The sequence below is a fragment of the Scyliorhinus torazame genome, chromosome 7 (assembly GCF_047496885.1).
Source record: "Scyliorhinus torazame isolate Kashiwa2021f chromosome 7, sScyTor2.1, whole genome shotgun sequence".
Classification (NCBI taxonomy): domain Eukaryota; kingdom Metazoa; phylum Chordata; class Chondrichthyes; order Carcharhiniformes; family Scyliorhinidae; genus Scyliorhinus; species Scyliorhinus torazame.
The window spans coordinates 264,498,237-264,516,196 of record NC_092713.1 but is presented as its reverse complement, the minus strand read 5'-3'; the positions used below and the strand labels follow the sequence as shown (position 1 = coordinate 264,516,196).

The 17,960-nt window shown below is 50.3% G+C and overlaps 1 protein-coding gene across 4 annotated transcripts in view; it reads right to left on the bottom strand.

The window, feature by feature from the left end:
* Positions 1-2,882: 2,882 nt before the first annotated feature.
* macroh2a1 (macroH2A.1 histone) overlaps positions 2,883-17,960 on the bottom strand; it is a 75,651-nt gene continuing 60,573 nt past the window's right edge. For all 4 annotated transcript variants that reach the window (XM_072512376.1, XM_072512378.1, XM_072512377.1 and 1 more), the window contains exons 7-9: positions 9,406-9,495; positions 7,785-7,959; positions 2,883-3,567 (exon numbers count right to left, since the gene is read on the bottom strand). In XM_072512376.1, coding sequence (XP_072368477.1) covers positions 3,402-3,567; positions 7,785-7,959; positions 9,406-9,495 — 431 coding nt within the window. In that variant the 3' untranslated portion in view covers positions 2,883-3,401. The remainder of the gene's footprint in view (positions 3,568-7,784; positions 7,960-9,405; positions 9,496-17,960) is intronic.

Below are 17,960 nucleotides of genomic sequence, written 5' to 3'. Positions count from 1 at the left end.
ATCACCACTTATGGAGTAGGAAATGAGTTATTTGACCATTAAGGGTATTTGAATGTGACACATAGAACAGAGCATGATTGTGTGTCAAAGAATTCAAAAAGCAGAAGCATGCAATTGGCCTCAGTGTTGTCTGTTATTTGGGTACAGGGGAGGAAAATGATAAAATGATGCATGCACATGTCTGCCTAGAGCCGGCCCAGATGGCATATTGGTGAAGACGGTAACATGCACACTGCTTAGCTACACAGGAAGGTTGTAGAGCAGGCTAATATTGCTGGCAATCTTGTTGCAATGTGATTTGAGGTCAGCGCTATCACTTTGAAGCTCACTGACCCGACAGGGGCCTTCTCTAAAAGTCACTTACCTAAACATAGAAAGAACCTGCTGCGCTTCACTAAGTTCACAGAGTGCACTTAGGGTACCCCCCTAAGTGCACTCTGGCCCCAGACGACGCAGCAGCTGTATGGACGTGCTCCAGCACAACCAGTGCCATCTTTTTGGCTTTGATAAGTGTGTGTAGGAAGTGTAATGTGTATGTGAGGCTGAAGCTTGTCAGCCTCCCGAGTGTCGATCATGGACCCGGCGTATCCTGCACCATTTTTCACTGGAATCGAGTGTGTTCCACATGGTGCCGGTGCTGGCCCCTCAATGGTAGCCGAATTGTTCCAGGTGCGGCGCTGGATTTCTGTTGTAAAAGTCCATGGATTCTGCGTTGGGTCAACAATTATCTCAGAAACGGAGAAACCTGCCCATGGTTTTCCACTGCCTTAGTGGCTTTGGTAGAGGAGCACTTCAAATCCAAGCCGCCCATAATAATCCGCTGTTCTCAATTCCACAGTTACCCAAAGTCAGAGTGAGTCCATAACCCTGACCCGCTGCGAACATTCACAGAAATTTGAGAGTTCGGTGTGACTTTAAACAAAGCATTATGGGACCGATTGGTTTGTGGGAACCAGCAACGAGGCTACTCAATGGAAATTCCTGGCCGAAATGCATTTGAACTGGCAGAGAGTGGTTGGGATTGCCATATCCCGTGAAAGCACGGAGCAAGGGGTGCAGGAGCTCCAAGGGTTCTGAGTTTGGGATGCCTGACCATGTGCCATGCACCATTTCCACGACCCGAGGATGCATGTCCCCACCTTGGGGTCGCTACCACCAAGAGTCAGACCGCCGTTGGAGGGACCCAAAGGCTTGACAGCCAGTCTCCCCCAACTCAGAAGACCAGGAGCGGGAACACCGGTATCCGTCTGCCCGCCGAGACCGGGCCGACAGACGCCCGAAAGACCCCCCCCCCCCACTGTCCCATCAGGCACGACCGCCCTCTCCGTGACCGGACATCTTACTTGGACAAGGAGGTCGACCACTCCCAGCAGTTGAACTGCATTGCGTCACCGAAAGTGGCACTGATCCACATCATACTCCAAATAAGCGGAACTAAGTCCAAATTGAAAAGGGGCTGACCGTGGTGTTCGTGGTCAAGAGGTTCCACCAGTACGTTCTTGGCGACGAGTGTACAGTACTAATGGACCACAAGCCCATGATAGGACTGTTTAAGGAAGACAGGGCAATTGCTTCTGTCGCTTCTGCATGGATTCAACATTGGGCCCCACTGCTGGCAGCCTATGAGTGTGCATTGGAGACCTGCCCCCGGGGGGGGGGGGGGGGGGGGGGGGAGGACTTCCCACGTGGAATCATTAAGTTACCTCCTCCTTCTGACCATGCCACCGACACCTGCTTCCGACGGCAAAGTCATAACCGCCCTACATTTTGTGGACTCATTGCCCGTCGCGACGACCTGAGTTTGAACCTGGACCCAGACGGACCCGCAGTTGTCCAGTGTCCGCCATATCATTTTGTATGGGGCTCAACACCGTACCTTGCCGGATGACCTGAGGTTATTTTACTATTAAAATTGTGGAACTTAACGTGGAGGATGGCGTCATCCTTTGGGAGTCACGTGTTGTGGTCCCGAAAAAGGACGTGGCCCACTTCTACAGGAATTCCACAAGGACACCTGGGGCTTTGGAAGATGAAGATGTTGGCCCACAGCTACACTTGGTGGCCCAGGAGTGACGCTGACCTTGAACGGTTAGCCCAGCAGTGCTCCCAGTGCCAGGAACACCAGAGACTTCCTCTGGCAGCGCCCCTCCACCCATGGGAATGGCTGGGTCGCCTTCACATAGACTTCGCTGGGTCGTTCCAGGGGTCGATGTTCCTGGTAATAGTTGACGTTCACTCCAATTGGATGGAGATGCACTGGATTCAGGCAACGGCCACGATTGAGCGGCTTCGGCAAACGTTTAGCCTGCGCGGCACGCCAGTGGTCCTCGTTTCCATCAATGGTGTTTACCAGCACTGAATTCCGCTCTTTTATGCATACAAATTGGATGCATCATGTGCACACTACTCTGTAACACCCGGCATTGAACGGTTTGGCTGAGCAGACGGTCCAAACTTTTAAACAAGGAATGCAGAAACAGACTATGGGCTCCCTTGAGATGCATTTGGCCCATTTTGTTTTTTATTACCGGACTACACCACAAGCCACGACAAGGGTTGTACCATCGGAAATGCTTATTGTGTGCCACCTTCGCACTGGGTTGAGTTTGGTGATCCAGGACATTGATGGGAAGGTCCGCTGTGGGCAGGATCGGTCCGAAGTGGACACAGCCAGGCATACACCCTAACGCCAATTTTCGCTGGGCAACTCGGAATACATCAGAAATTTTGACTGTGGAGCTGCATGGGCTCAAGGCATGATACGAGCCCAGATGGGACCAGTCTTCTATAAGGTACGCAGGGCCGCGAGACAACAGGCATGTGGACCACCTTCGCAGTCGCGTCCCATGGTTAATTTTCAACAAAACAAAGACACCATCATGTATATGTAAAAGACAGATGTGCCACCACAGTCCAACAGTTTAATAAACAAATGACAAACTCTATTTCATCATAACTCTTTACAACCAATTGTGGTGATCAGTTGCAATGTAAACAAAATACAGTATTGTAGCACCATGTGTTTTCAATGAGTTACTTTGGTGCACATCCATGTACCACAACAGAGTTACAAAATGTACCTCTCATCGCTCCCAGTTAAGATTTAAAAATTTCCACACTGGCAACATTGGACTACGAGCAATCATTTTTTTGTCTTTTGTTGATGCAAATTAAAAACTACAAAATATATACTAAATTACAATGAATTCTAGTGATTTTCTGAGAACAGTGCATAATCCGTTTTTGAGCCAAATAAATGTCAGTGCCATTGGAAAATTATGAAACAAATTTTAAGTAAAAGATTCCTTTGAATTGCCTGCCCTTTGCCATTTTAATAACTTTACTAAAAAAAGTGGGGTGCATCACGACATCAAGGAATTCTTCACGTGCTGCCGCTGGCTTTAATTAGCGTCCAGCTTTGCCATCTCCTGGACATAAATCCCTATACTTTCACTATCAAAAAGAACAAAGTAGACCGTTTTGATTGAGGATGACATTGTAGAGACAAAGTAGCTGGAAATGGCCTTCAGGATCAGCTGTGCGGCACTCTGCTTGGGAAACCCATTTCTGTGAAGGAATTAACAATTGGTTAGCACTGTTCTATTTGGGTACATACAAAATGTGGAATGTGGATTGGCATTCAAGCCATTGAGCGTCTTCTTTGCACTACGCAGAGAATTTGCCTCATCCACATGATCTACAAGAGGGAACCAAAATGGATACATCTTCCAGCACTAAACACTGAACTGAGTTTCCACAAAAGTATTTCAATTGTCATTTTGTGAACTTCAGTGGAAGGTGATCCAGCAACATTGGACTACGAGCAATCATTTTTTTGTCTTTTGTTGATGCAAATTAAAAACTACAAAATATATACTAAATTACAATGAATTCTAGTGATTTTCTGAGAACAGTGCATAATCCATTTTTGAGCCAAATAAATGTCAGTGCCATTGGAAAATTATGAAACAAATTTTAAGTAAAATTAAGTAAAAAACACGTTTTGTGTTCCTGGTGTCGATCAAATTCAAACCGCCTCCTTACTCTAACTTCTAGGGTAAATATTTTTCATTTTGTTTTTTTCCCCAAAGTATAGTGGGGATGTTCTCCCACCGGAGATGAATTGCACTCGTTTTCCGACCCCCTTGGGGTTGTAATGCAGGGACAGACATGGCCCTCACTGCCCGGGGTTTATACTTACCTGTGCGCCCTACCGTGGTCATCATGACTGGTTTTCGTTTTTGAAAACCAGTAGTGATATGCGCCAGTGTGGCGGGCTGAGTGGGACGATAAATTGAGGGTGGAAGTAGCAGCATTAAGCCCGCTAATTATATTTAAATATATTAGAATCTACGCTAATCAGATTCGTGAACCTGACTGCGTCATCGGAGAGGGGTCCATGGAAGATCGGGTTCTGAAATCTCACCGGCGTGAATCCAGTTTTTTGTTTTGCACAGGATTTGCCCCATTAGCAGGGCTGCATTGTGCAGAATTCTGACCAAACTACAGTATATAGGTGCGAAGAACCAGGAAACGTGAATGCTTGAAAAATTGTATCTTTTTTCATTGCAAAGTTAAGAGAAAGTTAATGAGGACCAGATATTGCAGACAGGACATGACATGGTAAATTGTTGAAGGGTGTCCTGGAGGTCGGACATACTGCGGATTATACGCATTAACTTCACAATATTGCTTTTGTTTATTTGGTCATGGGATTTGTGTGTCATTGGCTGGGCCAGCATTTATTACCCATCTCTGAGGGCATTTAAGAGTCAACCACATTGTTGTGGGTCTGGAGTCACATGTAGGCCATTAATGAACTAGATGGGTTTTTATGACAATCATAGAATTTACAGTGAAGAAGGAGGCCATTCGGCCCATCGGTCTGCACCGCCCCTTGGAAAGAGCACCCTACTTAAGCCCACAGCTCCACCCTATCTCCATAACCCAGTAACCCCACCTAACCTTTTTTTTGACACGAAGGGCAATCTATCACGGCCAATCCACCTAACCTGCACATCTTTGGCCCGTGGGAGGAAACCGGAGCACACTGGAGGAAACCCACGCAGACAGGGGTAGAACGTGTCCACACAGACAATGACCCAAGCCAGGAATCGAACCTGGGACCCTGGCGCTGTGAAGCAATTGTGCTAACTACTGTGCTACCGTGCTGCCCACCAATAATGGTTTCATGGTCATCATTCGGCTGTTAATTTCAGATTTTTTATTGAATTCAAATTTTCAACATCTGCCATGCGGGATTCAAACCAGAGCATTACTGTGAGTCTCGGAATTACTAATCCAGCTTTGTGTTACTTTCTGGATGGCGTTTGCACATTCTCCCCATGTGTGTGTGTATTTCCTCCGCTGGGTGCTCCTCCCACACTCCAAAGATGTGCAGGTTAGGTGGATTGGTTATGCAAAAATTGCCCCTCAGTGTTCAGGGATGTGCAGGTTCAGTGGGGTTACGGGGCTAGGGCAGGGGAGCGGGCCTCAGTGGGGTGTTCTTTCAGAGGGTCCGTGCAGACTCAAAGGGCCAAATGGCCTGCTACTGCACTGTCATGAACATTCTATGGTTCGATTTCGGGCAGCACGGTGGCACAATGGTTAGCACTGCTGCCTCACAGTGCCAGAGGCCCAGGTTCGATTCTGACCTCGGGTGACTGTGTGGAGTTTGTATGTTCTCCTCATGTCTGCATGGGATTCCTCCGGGTGCTCCGATTTCCCCCTACAGTCCAAAAATGTGGAGGTTAGATGGATCGTCTACACTAAATTAGCCATAGGTGGGGTTATGGGGATAGATTTGTCGATTGGCCCTTGGTAGGGTGCCCCTCCAGAGGGTTGGTGCAGACTCAATGGGCCGAATGGCTTCCTTGTGCACTGTAGGATTCCACGGGATTCTATGAGAATGCCGTTACTCCATTGCCTCTCCTTTCCAGCTGAGAAAATTGCCTCTGCCATGAAGGCAAACATAGAATGACGAGAGGACAAAGTCTTTTTGGGCTTCAGGTGATGATCAAAGAAGGGGAAGGCAGATAAATTATTTGCACATTAAGAGGTGCGTTTTACCACATTTTACCACGATGCAAAGACTTTAATAGCATTTTTAAAAGATCAGAACAGCAATTGGATGATATCAAAGTTGCTGCCACAGTTGATATTGGGAAAGAACATATGAAGTAGGAACAGGAGTAGGGGCTTGCAATAGATAGCTCCAGTGGGGTAGTTAGTTTCCTTTCCTGTATATGTTTTATGATTTCCCATGGCTGGACATTTGTCACCTCTTTTTGTTTATGAAGTGCCGATCAATAGGAACCAACTCTCGGAAACTATGCTATGTATCTAAAAATAAAACAATGGAAAATCACAGCATTTCTTCCTTTTTACTGCCTAGCTACTCATCATGTGGAGATGCCGGTGTTGGACTGGGGTGGGCACAGTAAGAAGTCTTACAACTAAAGTCCAACAGGTTTGTTTCGAATCACTAGCTTTCGGAGCACTGCTCCTTCCTCAGGTGAATGAAGAGGTGGGTTCCAGAAACATATATATAGACAAAGTCAATGTCTTAGCAGGTAATTAAATCTTTCCAGGTCCAGACGGAGTGACTGGAGAGAGGGGTAATCACAGGTTAAAGAGGTGTGAATTGTCTCAAGCCAGGACAGTTGGTAGGATTTCGCAAACCCAGGCCAGATGGTGGGGGGTGAATGTAATGCGACATGAATCCAAGGTCCCGGGTGAGGCCGTACTCATGTGTGCAGAACCTGGCTATCAGTTTCTGCTCGGCGATTCTGCGTTGTCACATGTCCTGAAGGCCGCCTTGGAGAACGTTACCCGAAGATCAGAAGCTGAATGCCCTTGACTGCTGAAGTGTTCTCTGACTGGAAGGTAACATTCCTGCCTGCCGATTGTCACGCGATGTCCGTTCATCTGTTGCCGCAGCGTCTGCATGGTCTCGCCAGTGTACCATGCCGGCCCGGGACATCCTTTACTGCAGCGAATGAGGAAGACAATGTTGGCCTAGTCGCACAAGTATGTACCGTGCACCAACCCCACCAGGTACACGGTACATACTCGTGCGACCCACCACTTCATTCACCTGAGGAAGGAGCTGCGCTGCGAAAACTAGTGATTCAAAACAAACCTGTTGGACTTTAACCTGGTGTTGGAAGACTTCTTACTGTAGCTACCCATCATAGGTTCTTCAAAAGCGTCGAGCAAAGCTTGTGCTTGGTCAGCCAGTGTCTAGGTAATTTTGAGCAGTTTTGCAGTCCATTTTCTCATGGGCTGGTGCTGTTGAACATGGGCGACAGTGAATTGGGCCCTCCCACTTCCCCCCACCCCCCCACTTTCATGCCTACGCAATATTATTTTCCATTGAAATCAATAGAAAAGAGAAATTAAGGGTGGTGTCAAGTGTTATCTGGGATGTAATAGTGACTTTTTGTTGTTCAGTGTGATTGTTCAAACCTTTTAAGGCAATAGGCTACAGATAATCTGACTCTGAGCAAACAGACATTTCTTTTGGGGAAAGAGTTCCTTGGTATAAGAAATATGCATAGGCCAATCAATGAAAAGACAAATAAATTAATCTATAATTGTGACACGATGGACATGAAAAGCAAGCACACACCATTTGTGTTATATTAGTAACAAGCAGATATACAGATTTTAGCAATACTTGAATGTTATTTTTAAAATTATATTTTATAGGCATATCCATAAGCATTTTCCTCTTTTTAAATAGCACAGCTTTGCATTCTGAGGGATGAAGTCACGCCCCATACCTGCCGCTACCAATTGAAGGAAAGGCAATAGATTTCAGCTTCTTCTCATCAGCCAGTGCCAGACAGTTCTTCACGGTTTTCTCCAGGAGTTCCTCACACTTGTCTGACCCCCAGCCAGGGCTGTTGCAATGGATAACGAATTTGGCCGGCAGCCCATGGCCTGAACTGAGCACAGCTGCCAAACAAGAATCATGGAATATATTTAAACAGAAACGCTATCATTTTTAAATCAAATTACTACATCCTCCTTCTCAGTCTGGCTTTCCCAGACATAAGGCACAGTGAATAAAAATTGCAGGGACTGGTGGATACATGCACATAGTGGGATCCTCGGATACCAGGTGGTCTCAGCTTTCATTCTTTGTGTCGTAGTAAGAAGTCTTACAACATCAGGTGAATGAGGAAGGAGCAGTGCTCCGAAAGCAAGTGTTTGAAACAAACCTGCTGGACTTAAACCTGGTGTTGTAAGACTTCTTACTGTGCTCACCCCAGTCCAACGCCGGCATCGCCACATCATTCTTTGTGTCTTGAGATAGCTGTGTGGATATTGCAAATGGCTTCACTGCCCTCATGTTACAGAGAAGGCATGACAAGATAGCCGAGCTTGAAGTGCCTCACCACTGTGAGAAAGCATGCATACATGGGTGCTGTGTAGGAGTAGGATTTCTCTCAGCCAGCAGTCAAAAAGCTGATCAAATTCACTATCTAGCTCTGCACGTGAAGAAGTCATTTAGACAAGACACTCGAACACTGCGAGTGCTGTACTCCAGCCTGAACCAGCAGCTTAAAGAAAGGGGAAATTGAGGATGACCAAAGAATGCAAATCCTAATTTATTTTGATTTAGTTTGCATTTATGAGAATCGTGCATATTTGAAACTGAAGAGTGGACGTAGATTAAAATAATGTAAATTGTATAATACTTAACCATTAAATATGGTGACAAGAATTAGTTCATTGAAGAGATAATATTTTTGTGACAAAATGCTACAAACTGCAGCACCAATGTGTGATGTCGTAGGGTGGGAGAATATGCGACCACGTCTGTAATACCCAAATTGCTGAGATCTCAATTCTAACATCACCTTGCAGTGGAACTTCCAAGGTGGAAGAGAAGAATGGAGGTGTTATCGGTGGGCTGCTCCTGCTCACTCCAAGCAGTTAGCTCAACAAGCAAGGTTCCACCTACGCCCAGTAACAGGCAGTTGAACTATTTTGATGCTGTAAAATCCTGTTCAATTATCAACATCCTCACACAAATGCTGCCACCAGTCACAGGTCAGTTTATATTTTGCCTCGAGTATCTCAGTTGGTTAGATGGAGAATGTGGAGTTCAGAATGATACCATCAGCGTGGATCCACTCCTTGTTCCGACTGAGGTAGGCTTGAGACCTTCCTACTCCCCTGAGAGTAGAAGGCAATGGCAAACCACCTCTGACAGAAACTGTGAAGGCTGAAGCATCAGCAGACAATGAACCAGGGACCTGCCTTTGGGAAGAGCACATAGACAATACCATGTAGCAAGGTGCATTTCTTACACATAATGGAATTTCATTGAATGGAATTTTTTTTGAATGACAAAGAAATGTATTTTCTACACAAAAGAGCATTAAGTGATTATACCTCCTGCTGTATCTAAGGGACCATTCTTCTTGCGCAGTTCGTTAACAGCCTCTGTAAACTCCTTGCCGCCCTTCTTCTCCAAAGCATTTCCTAAATGTTGAAGTTAGAATTTACAACTGTGGTACAGGAGCAGATATATAAGAGCAGACACTGTACAGATGTGCATTATAAGAGTTGTAATGATTTGAGGAAAAAAAACATGCACTGGAGCTCGTCAGTGAAAGCGAGCCTTCCTGAAATCCAGTAAAGGGCATGTCACACCAGATTTAATGTCCCCAAATTTACTGGGCAGCAATCCATAAATATACCCTACCAGAAATTGCGGGGCATCAAATATCCTGAATAGAGCTGCTAATGGATAATTCAGATGAGTTATTTCAGTTACTGTATCACATTATACCTTTTAAAGATTCACTCAGATCAATTGACTCCTTGATTACACATCCTGAAAATAAATATACTAGGGTATATTTTTAAAATTGAAGGGGTAAAAAAGCAACTCATCCCACGGTGACTGACCATCAAATCATCATATGATCACTCATTTGTAATCCTCACCTTCCAGCATTTCTTGCAGTTAAGATTTATGGACGGGTTTTTTCCGGCCGTTCTGCAGCTGGGATCTTCCAGTCTCGCCGAAGGCAACAACCCACGGTGGGTTCCCCGCTGATGAAGCATGGGAACAACGGGAAGCTCCATTGACAGTGGGAGAACCAGAAGATCCCACCGACGGGCTGCCTCTGCCACTGCAAAACACGCCATAGGGGATGGAAAATCCCACCCAATGTCTTTTCAGCTTGTGCATAGTTCTTAAATTATATGACAAAATATTTCACAGATTAATTCTCAAGGTACAAATCTATCATCACGTTGCGCCCGGCATGGAGCTGGATAGGCCAGGTGAATCGTGGGAGAGGCCCAAGTTGGACTTCGGGCCAGGCACAAAACCTAGCTCGAGTTAGCTGACTCCCAGCTCGATCCAGATAATCATCTATAAATGAGTCAGTCGGTTCATTCAAATATGCGCAGCCGATTTGAGGCCGGATTCACCCAACAGACACCGGCTGCACCGGCAGGGCCTCAACCGGGCACCGATTAGTACTGGTCTCCGGACCAGGCGTAATGGCCACTTGGGGTCTTGGAGGCAATTGAGTATCCCAGGTGGTCGGGGACAGGGCAGAGCAGTACCCTGGCACTCCCTCTTTCACCGGTGCATCCTGGCAGTGTCAATTGGGCACTCAGGCTGCCCAGTTGGCGGTGCCAGGGGTACTGACTAGGTGCCAGGCTGGCAGTGCCGGGGTGCCCAGGAGCCAGGTTAGCACTGCCAAGGTTCAGGGCCTGGGGAGCAGGGGGGCCATGCCCATGTAAGGGAGGCTATGAAGGGGCCTCATAAATGTTGGGGGGGGGGGTCGAAGAGAGGGTCCTGAAAGTGGAGGGGGTGGGGCATAAAGAGGGTTGTCCGACAGGGGAAAAAGGGGGGGGGGACCCTCAGCGACCCCACTGCGGGATGTCCTCACTTGGGGGGGGGTAATGCCCATGCCTGTGGGGGTGGCATTTCCCATGGATGTGAGGGTCCCTCAAGCTCCTTCGTGATCGGGGCACCCTTTCAAGATGACGCCACAATCTTTGAGGAGCCGCCTCGCTGGCGAGTTCAGCTCCACTGTTGATAAAATGTCTATGTGTGGGCTCCACCGGGGAAACTCCCTATTCATGAAGACCCTGCCTTCTCAACCTTGCCCCTCGCCTGAGGTGTGCTGATCCTCAGGTTAAATCGTCACCAGTCAACTTTCCCCCTCAATGGGGAAAGCAGCTTATACATCTGGGACTATGGCGACTTTATGTCACCTATCAAACACTCCCAAGTCAAGTACTCTGTGGGTTCAATATCTCAATAGAGAATAAAGCTTACTTAGCCTATAGTAACTCAACTATATGCCAGAAGTGTTCCATCTACTCTGTCATTCTCTAAACAAGTCACAACTCTAAACCCTCCACCCAAACGTCAGATTTACTTAGAATGCTTAAATAAAAAGATCTGTATCACAGTTTTAACATCGAAAAATCTCCCTGAGGTACCCTCAATAATGACGCTTAGAGATTAAACTGTAAAGAAGGCTTTATTAGACTAATAACTATGCGAGAGCTAGAGACGAGAGCTGACTGTTACAGACCATGAGGCAGCCCTTTATGTATGGCTCCCAGATGGGCGGAGCCAGAGGCGGAGGGAGTCCCCAGGGTTCCAAGCCCGGTCTTAAAGGGGACATCACCTAACATGATGGTAAGGCAGTAACCGTTCATCACATTCACCCCATGTTTAAAAAGGAGTCCGGCGGGGGTGAAGTGCCATCATAGGTCCATCCGTCTCGGTGGCCGGATCGTCCTCCTCGACCTCCTCAATTCGGGCGGTGGTGCGACGGGCACGGTCGTCCTGGTTGTGGGCACACCCGGGAGCACAGCGGTCAGAGCTTCGGTCCGGGTCGGGGCAGGGGAACTAGGCAGGGCCGGGGGTAGCGGAGCCGGCGCCGTGTGTATAGGGGGGGGCGCACGGTAGGGGCTCACCAACGGGTGGTAGGGCCGGAAGGGGGTGTGTTGTAGGGGGTGACGGGTCCTGCAGGGGAGCGGCGCGGGAAGGGGCGTCTGTGGTGGAGGATCCAGCGGGTGCCAGATCCCGGAGGGAAACCGTATCTTGCCTGCCGTCGGAGTACTCCACGTAGGCGTAACTGGGGTTGGCGTGGAGCAGTCGGACCTTTTCAACTAGGGGGTCCGTTTTATGGCTCCTCGCGTGCCTCCGGAGAAGAACAGGTCCCGGAGCCATCAGCCAAGGTGGAAGCGAGACCCCGGAGGTAGACTTCCTGGGGAAGAGAAACAATCGGTTGTGAGGGGTCTCATTCGTGGCCGTGCAGAGGAGTGACCTAATGGAGTGTAGGGCATCGTGTAGGACCTCCTGCCAGCGGGTGGTTGGGAGATTTCTCGACCGCAGGGCCAGAAGGACAGCCTTCCACACTGTCGCGTTCTCCCTCTCCACCTGCCCGTTTCCCCGCGGGTTATAACTGGTCGTTCTGCTCGAGGCGATGCCTTTGCTGAGCAGATACTGACGCAGTTCATCGCTCATGAACGATGTACCCCGGTCGCTGTGGATATAAGCGGGGAAACCGAACAGGGTGAAGATGCTGTGCAGTGCCTTAATCACCGTGGCTGAGGTCATGTCGGGGCAGGGAATGGCGAATGGGAAACGGGAGAACTCATCGATCACTGTGAGGAAATAGGCATAACAGTTGGTGGACGGGAGGGGCCCCTTGAAGTCCACGCTCAGTCACTCAAAGGGGCCCGAGGCCTTCACGAGCCGAACCTGGTCTGGCCTGTAGAAGTGCGGTTTGCACTCCGCACAGACTTGGCAGGCCCTGACCATGGCCTTGACCTCCTTGGTTAAGGTAGGTTGCGGGACTTGATGAAATGGACGAGCCGGGTAACCCCCGGGTGGCAGAGGTCATTGTGGATGGCTTGCAGGCGGTCCTCCTGCGCGTTGGCGCATGTGCCGCGGGACAGGGCATCTTGGGGCTCATTGAGCTCCCCTGGACGATACTTGATATCGTACGAGTAGGTGGCGAGTTCGATCCTCCACCTCAAAATTTTATCGTTTTTTATTTTGCCCCGTTGCGTGTTATCGAACATATAGGCGACCGACCGTTGGTCGGTGACGAGGGTAAACCTCCTACTGGCTAGGTAGTGTCTCCAGCGCCGTACAGCCTCCACAATGGCTTGTACCTCCTTTACGACTCCAGAGTGTCGAACCTCGGAGGCGGTGAGGGTTCGGGAGAAGAACGCTACTGGTCTGCCTCCTTGATTGAGGTAGCAGCCAGGGCCTTGATTGAGGGTAGCAGCCAGAGCGATGTCTGATGCATCGCTCTCTACCTGGAAAGGGATGGTTTCGTCCACCACATGCATGGCGGCCTTGACGATGTCGGCCTTGATGCGGTTGAAGGCCAATTGAGCCTCAGCCGAGAGGGGAAAAGTGGTGGTCTTTAGGAGTGGGCGGGCTTTGTCCGCATACTTGGGGACCCACTGGGCGTAATAGGAGAAGCGCCCCAAGCACCGTTTGAGGGCCTTGAGGCTGAGGGGGAGAGGGAGTTCCTTAAGAGGGCGCATGCGGTCGGGGTCGGGACCTAGGACCCTGTCTTCCACGACATAACCGAGGATGGCCAGCCGGGTGGTGTGGAAAACGCATTTGCCCTCGTTATAGGTCAGGTTAAGGGCTCGGGCGGTCTGGAGGAACTTTTTGAGGTTAGCGTCATGGTCCTGCTGGTCATGGCCGCAGATGGTGACATTGTCCAAGTACGGGTATGTAGCCCGCAAACCGTACTGGTCCACCATTTGGTCCATCGCCCTTTGAAAGGCGGAGACCCCATTTGTGACACCAAAGGGGACCCTGAGAAAGTGGAAGAGCCGGCCGGCGCTGCTTCGAAGGCAGTATAGGGGCGGTCTTTAGGTCGGATGGGGAGCTGGTGGTAGGCGGATTTGAGGTCGACCGTGGAAAAGACTCGTTATTGCGCGATCCGATTTACCATTTCCGTGATGCGAGGAAGGGGGTACGCATCAAGCTGCGTGAATCAGTTTATGGTCTGGCTATAATCCACGACCATTCGTTTCTTCTCCCCGGACCGGACTACCACCACTTGCGCTCTCCAAGGGCTGTTGCTAGCCTCGATGACCCCCTCTCCCAGTAAACGCTCGACCTCTTGACTTGATAAAAGCCATATCTTGGGCACTGTAGCGCCGGCTCCTGGTGGCGACGGGCTTACAGTCAGGAGTGAGGTTAGCGAATAGCGAGGGGGGTGCGGCTTTCAGTGTCGCAAGGCAGCACACCGTGAGGGGGGGCAAGGGTCCGCCGAACTTCAGTGTCAGGCTTCGGTGGCTGCAATGGAAATCCAGTCCGAGCAGCAGGGGGGCACAGAGGTGAGGGAGGATATAAAATTTGAAACGGGTGTATTTGGCACCCTAGATCGAGAGAGCCGCACAATACAGTACCCCGTGATTTGTACCGAGTGGGACCCAGATGCGAGCGTTATGGTTTGGGATGCAGAATGGGTGCGTAAGGAGCAGCGCCTTACCGTTTCAGGGTGGATAAAGCTCTCCGTGCTGCCGGAGTCGAAGAGGCATGCAGTGTCGTGCCCGTTGACCTGGACCTGCATCATGGAGTTCTGCAGGTGTTTGATCGAGGGTGATTGCACCCAGTCGCGGGAAGTTGGAGTCGTCAGCCGAGTCGGACTCGTAAAATGGCCGCCGCCGCCGTGTCGGGTCGAGAAGATGGCGGCTCCCATGATTCGCACGAGGCTGATGACGCGTCAGAAGAGGGCGTGTCGGGTCGGTGCGCAGCAGCATTGCGAGGCCTGCGGACCCGAGAGCCTGATTATCAGGCCGGCTGTTCTTTGTTTTTCTGGCCCCTGGGTCTGGCCAGGCAGACCCTCGCAAAGTGCCCTTTCTTCCCGCAGTCGCTGCAGATCGTGGAGCGGGCTGGGCAGCGTGGGCGTGGGTGCTGGCCCTGCCCGCAGAAGTAGCAAGGTGTGCCCCCATGGTGAGCGGGTCTTACGTGGCGCAGGCCTGTAATACGGTTGAGTCTGAGGAAGTCCGGGGGGGGGGCTGGCAGAGTCCGCGGGGTACGTACCCAAGTTATGTCGGGCCACCTCCAGCGAGGAGGCGAGCGTTAGCGTCTCCTGGAGGTCGTTTGCCCCGTTTTCGAGCAGCCGCTGCCGGATGTAGGTCGAGCGGATGCCGGACAAAAGCGTCCCTGATGTGCAGGTTCATATGGACTTCCCCTGTCACATCCTGATGGTCACAGTCCCTGGCAAGCGCGGTGAGTTTCTCAACAAACTCGTCGAGAGAGTCCCCGAGCGCTGCCGGCAGGTAGAGAGCAGATGCCGGGCGTGCACCTCATTGATGGGTTTGACAAACCGCTTGCGGAGCAACTCGATCGCTTCCTCATAAGTAGTCGCCTTTTCAAGCGTGGCGGAGATTCTGTGACTCACCCGGGCGTGGTGTAGACGCAGCTTGCGTGGCCCCAGGATGGGAGTCGCTGCGGAGTCCAGGTAGGCCTCGAAGCACCGCAGCCAGTATTAAAAAATTTCCTTTGCCTCCGGCGTTCGTGCTTCCAGATTGAGCTTCTCTGGTTTTAGGCCTGCGTCCATCCTGAATCTAGTTTAGTCTAATAAATTGAGGTACCCTCAATAATGACGCTTAGAGATTAAACTGTAAAGAAGGCTTTATTAGACTAATAACTATGCTAGAGCTAGAGACGGGAGCTGACTGTTACAGACCATGAGGCAGCCCTTTATGTATGGCTCCCAGATGGGCGGAGCCAGAGGCGGAGTCCCCAGGGTTCCAAGCCCGGTCTTAAAGAGGACATCACCTTACATGATGATAAGGCAGTAACCATTCATCACACTCCCAAAGTGCTCATTAGAGGTGTATTAATTTCTGGGAGTGGACCAACTTCAATGGGTTGAGAATGGATCTGGGCCAGGTAAATTTGCATTAAAGGTAGGCATGCAAAGCTGCAACTGAACAATGGGCTACAGCTAAAGAGGCGATAGTCAAGTCAAGTAACATTGCCATGAGGGGGAAAGGTAGGACAAACAAATCCAAAGCTCCCTGCTGATGAAAGAGGTAGAGATTAAGATGAAACAGAAAAAGGGTACATATGACTGATGGCAGGTGGATAGCACAATTGAGAACCATGTTGACTGTAGAAGTTTCAGAGGGGAGTGAAAAACAAGAGAAGCAAAGAGAGAGTATTAAGAAGAGACTGGCAGCTAACATAAAAAGGAATCTACAGGCTTATAAATAGTAAAAGGGCAGTAAAAGGAGGAGTGGGGATAATCAGGCACTTAAAAAGGATTTAGGCATCAAGGCAGATGGCATGGCAGAGGTACCAAGTGAGTGCTTTGCACCTGCCTTTGTTCAAGGAACAGGAAGTTGCTGAGACACTGATGGGCTCCAAATTAATAAATAGGAGATATATGACTGGCTGCACTTAAAGTTGAAAAGTCATCAGGATCAGGGGCGAAATTCTCCGGTATCGGCGCGATGTCCGCCGACTGGCCCCTAAAACGGTGCAAATCAGTCGGGCATCGCGCCGCCCCAAAGGTGCGGAAGGCTCCCTCAACCTTAAGGGGCTCGGCCCGCGCCGGACAAATTTACGCCCCGCCAGCTGGCGGAAAAGGCCTTTGGTGCCCCGCCAGCTGGCGCGGAAATGACATCTCCGGGCGGCGCATGTGCGGGAGCGTCAGCGGCCACTGACGGCATTCCCGCGCATGCGCAGTGGAGGGAGTCTCTTACGCCTCCGCCATGGTGGAGACCGTGGCGAAGGCGGAAGGGAAAGAGTGCCCCCACGGCACAGGCCCGCCCGCGGATCGGTGGGCCCTGATCGCGGGCCTGGCCAGCGTGGGGGCACCCCCCAAGGCCAGATCGCCCCCTGCAGGACCCCGGAGCCTGCCCGCGCCACCCTGTCCCGCCGGTAAGGTAGGTGGTTTAATCTACGCCGGCGGGACAGGCATTTTAACGGCGGGACTTCGGCCCATTCGGGCCGGAGAATCGCGGGCCGCCAACTGCGCGGCGCGATTCCCGCCCCCGCCGAATATCTGGTGCCGGAGAATTCGGCAACCGGCAGGGGCGGGGTTCACGCCAGCCCCCGGCGATTCTCCGACCCGGCGGGGGGTCGGAGAATCTCGCCCCTGGTGAGAGGCAATCAAGACAGAGGTAAGTAAGGGAAAAATTGCAAAGCCACTGGCCAAAATCTTTCAATTCTCCTTTGATATAGGGGTGCTAACAGAGGACTGGAGAATTGCAAATGTTACACCCTTATTCACAAAAAGGTGCAAAGATAAACCCAGCAGTTTTGACCCAGCGACAGTGAAGGATTGGCAAAATATTTTCAGGTCAGGATGATGTGCAATTGGGAAGGGAACTAGCAGGTGGTGATGCTTCCATGCATTTACTACCTTTGTTCTTCTAGTCTTCTTCTTTGGCGGTCACTCACTCACAGTATGATTGTTCACCTAAGGAACTCCGGATTATTGGTCATTGGTTCTGTGCGTCCTCGCGTGTCTGATGAGCCTGATCCAAGAGCCGCACACATGGCAGGTGTTTCAGGCAGGCAGGATCGGTCCTTGGACTCCGGATCACTGGTATTCCTTGCTCAGGCTCCTTTTCCGCACCTCCTCTTGCTGTCAGGTGCCTCGACGAATTGTGACCCATCAAGCAGGGGGTTCCTCCAAGTAGGTCTCTTCTGTTCAAGGGTCTCCTAGGAATTTGATGTCAATGTTGCATTTCTTAAGGTAATGTAATGGGCCAGGGTTTAGAGAACTCCAAAGTATATCATGGAGTTCACCTGACCTACAACTGTTTACTGATTTTGGTTACGATGAGCACAAGAGCCTGCCTTTCAGGTGTTATTCAACAGAGGCCTCAAGCACTCTTTATCAAAAACAGTGGGCGGGATTCTCCCCTACCCGGTGGGGCGGGCTGTACTGGCGTGAACCATTCCGCCGTCGGGCCGCCCG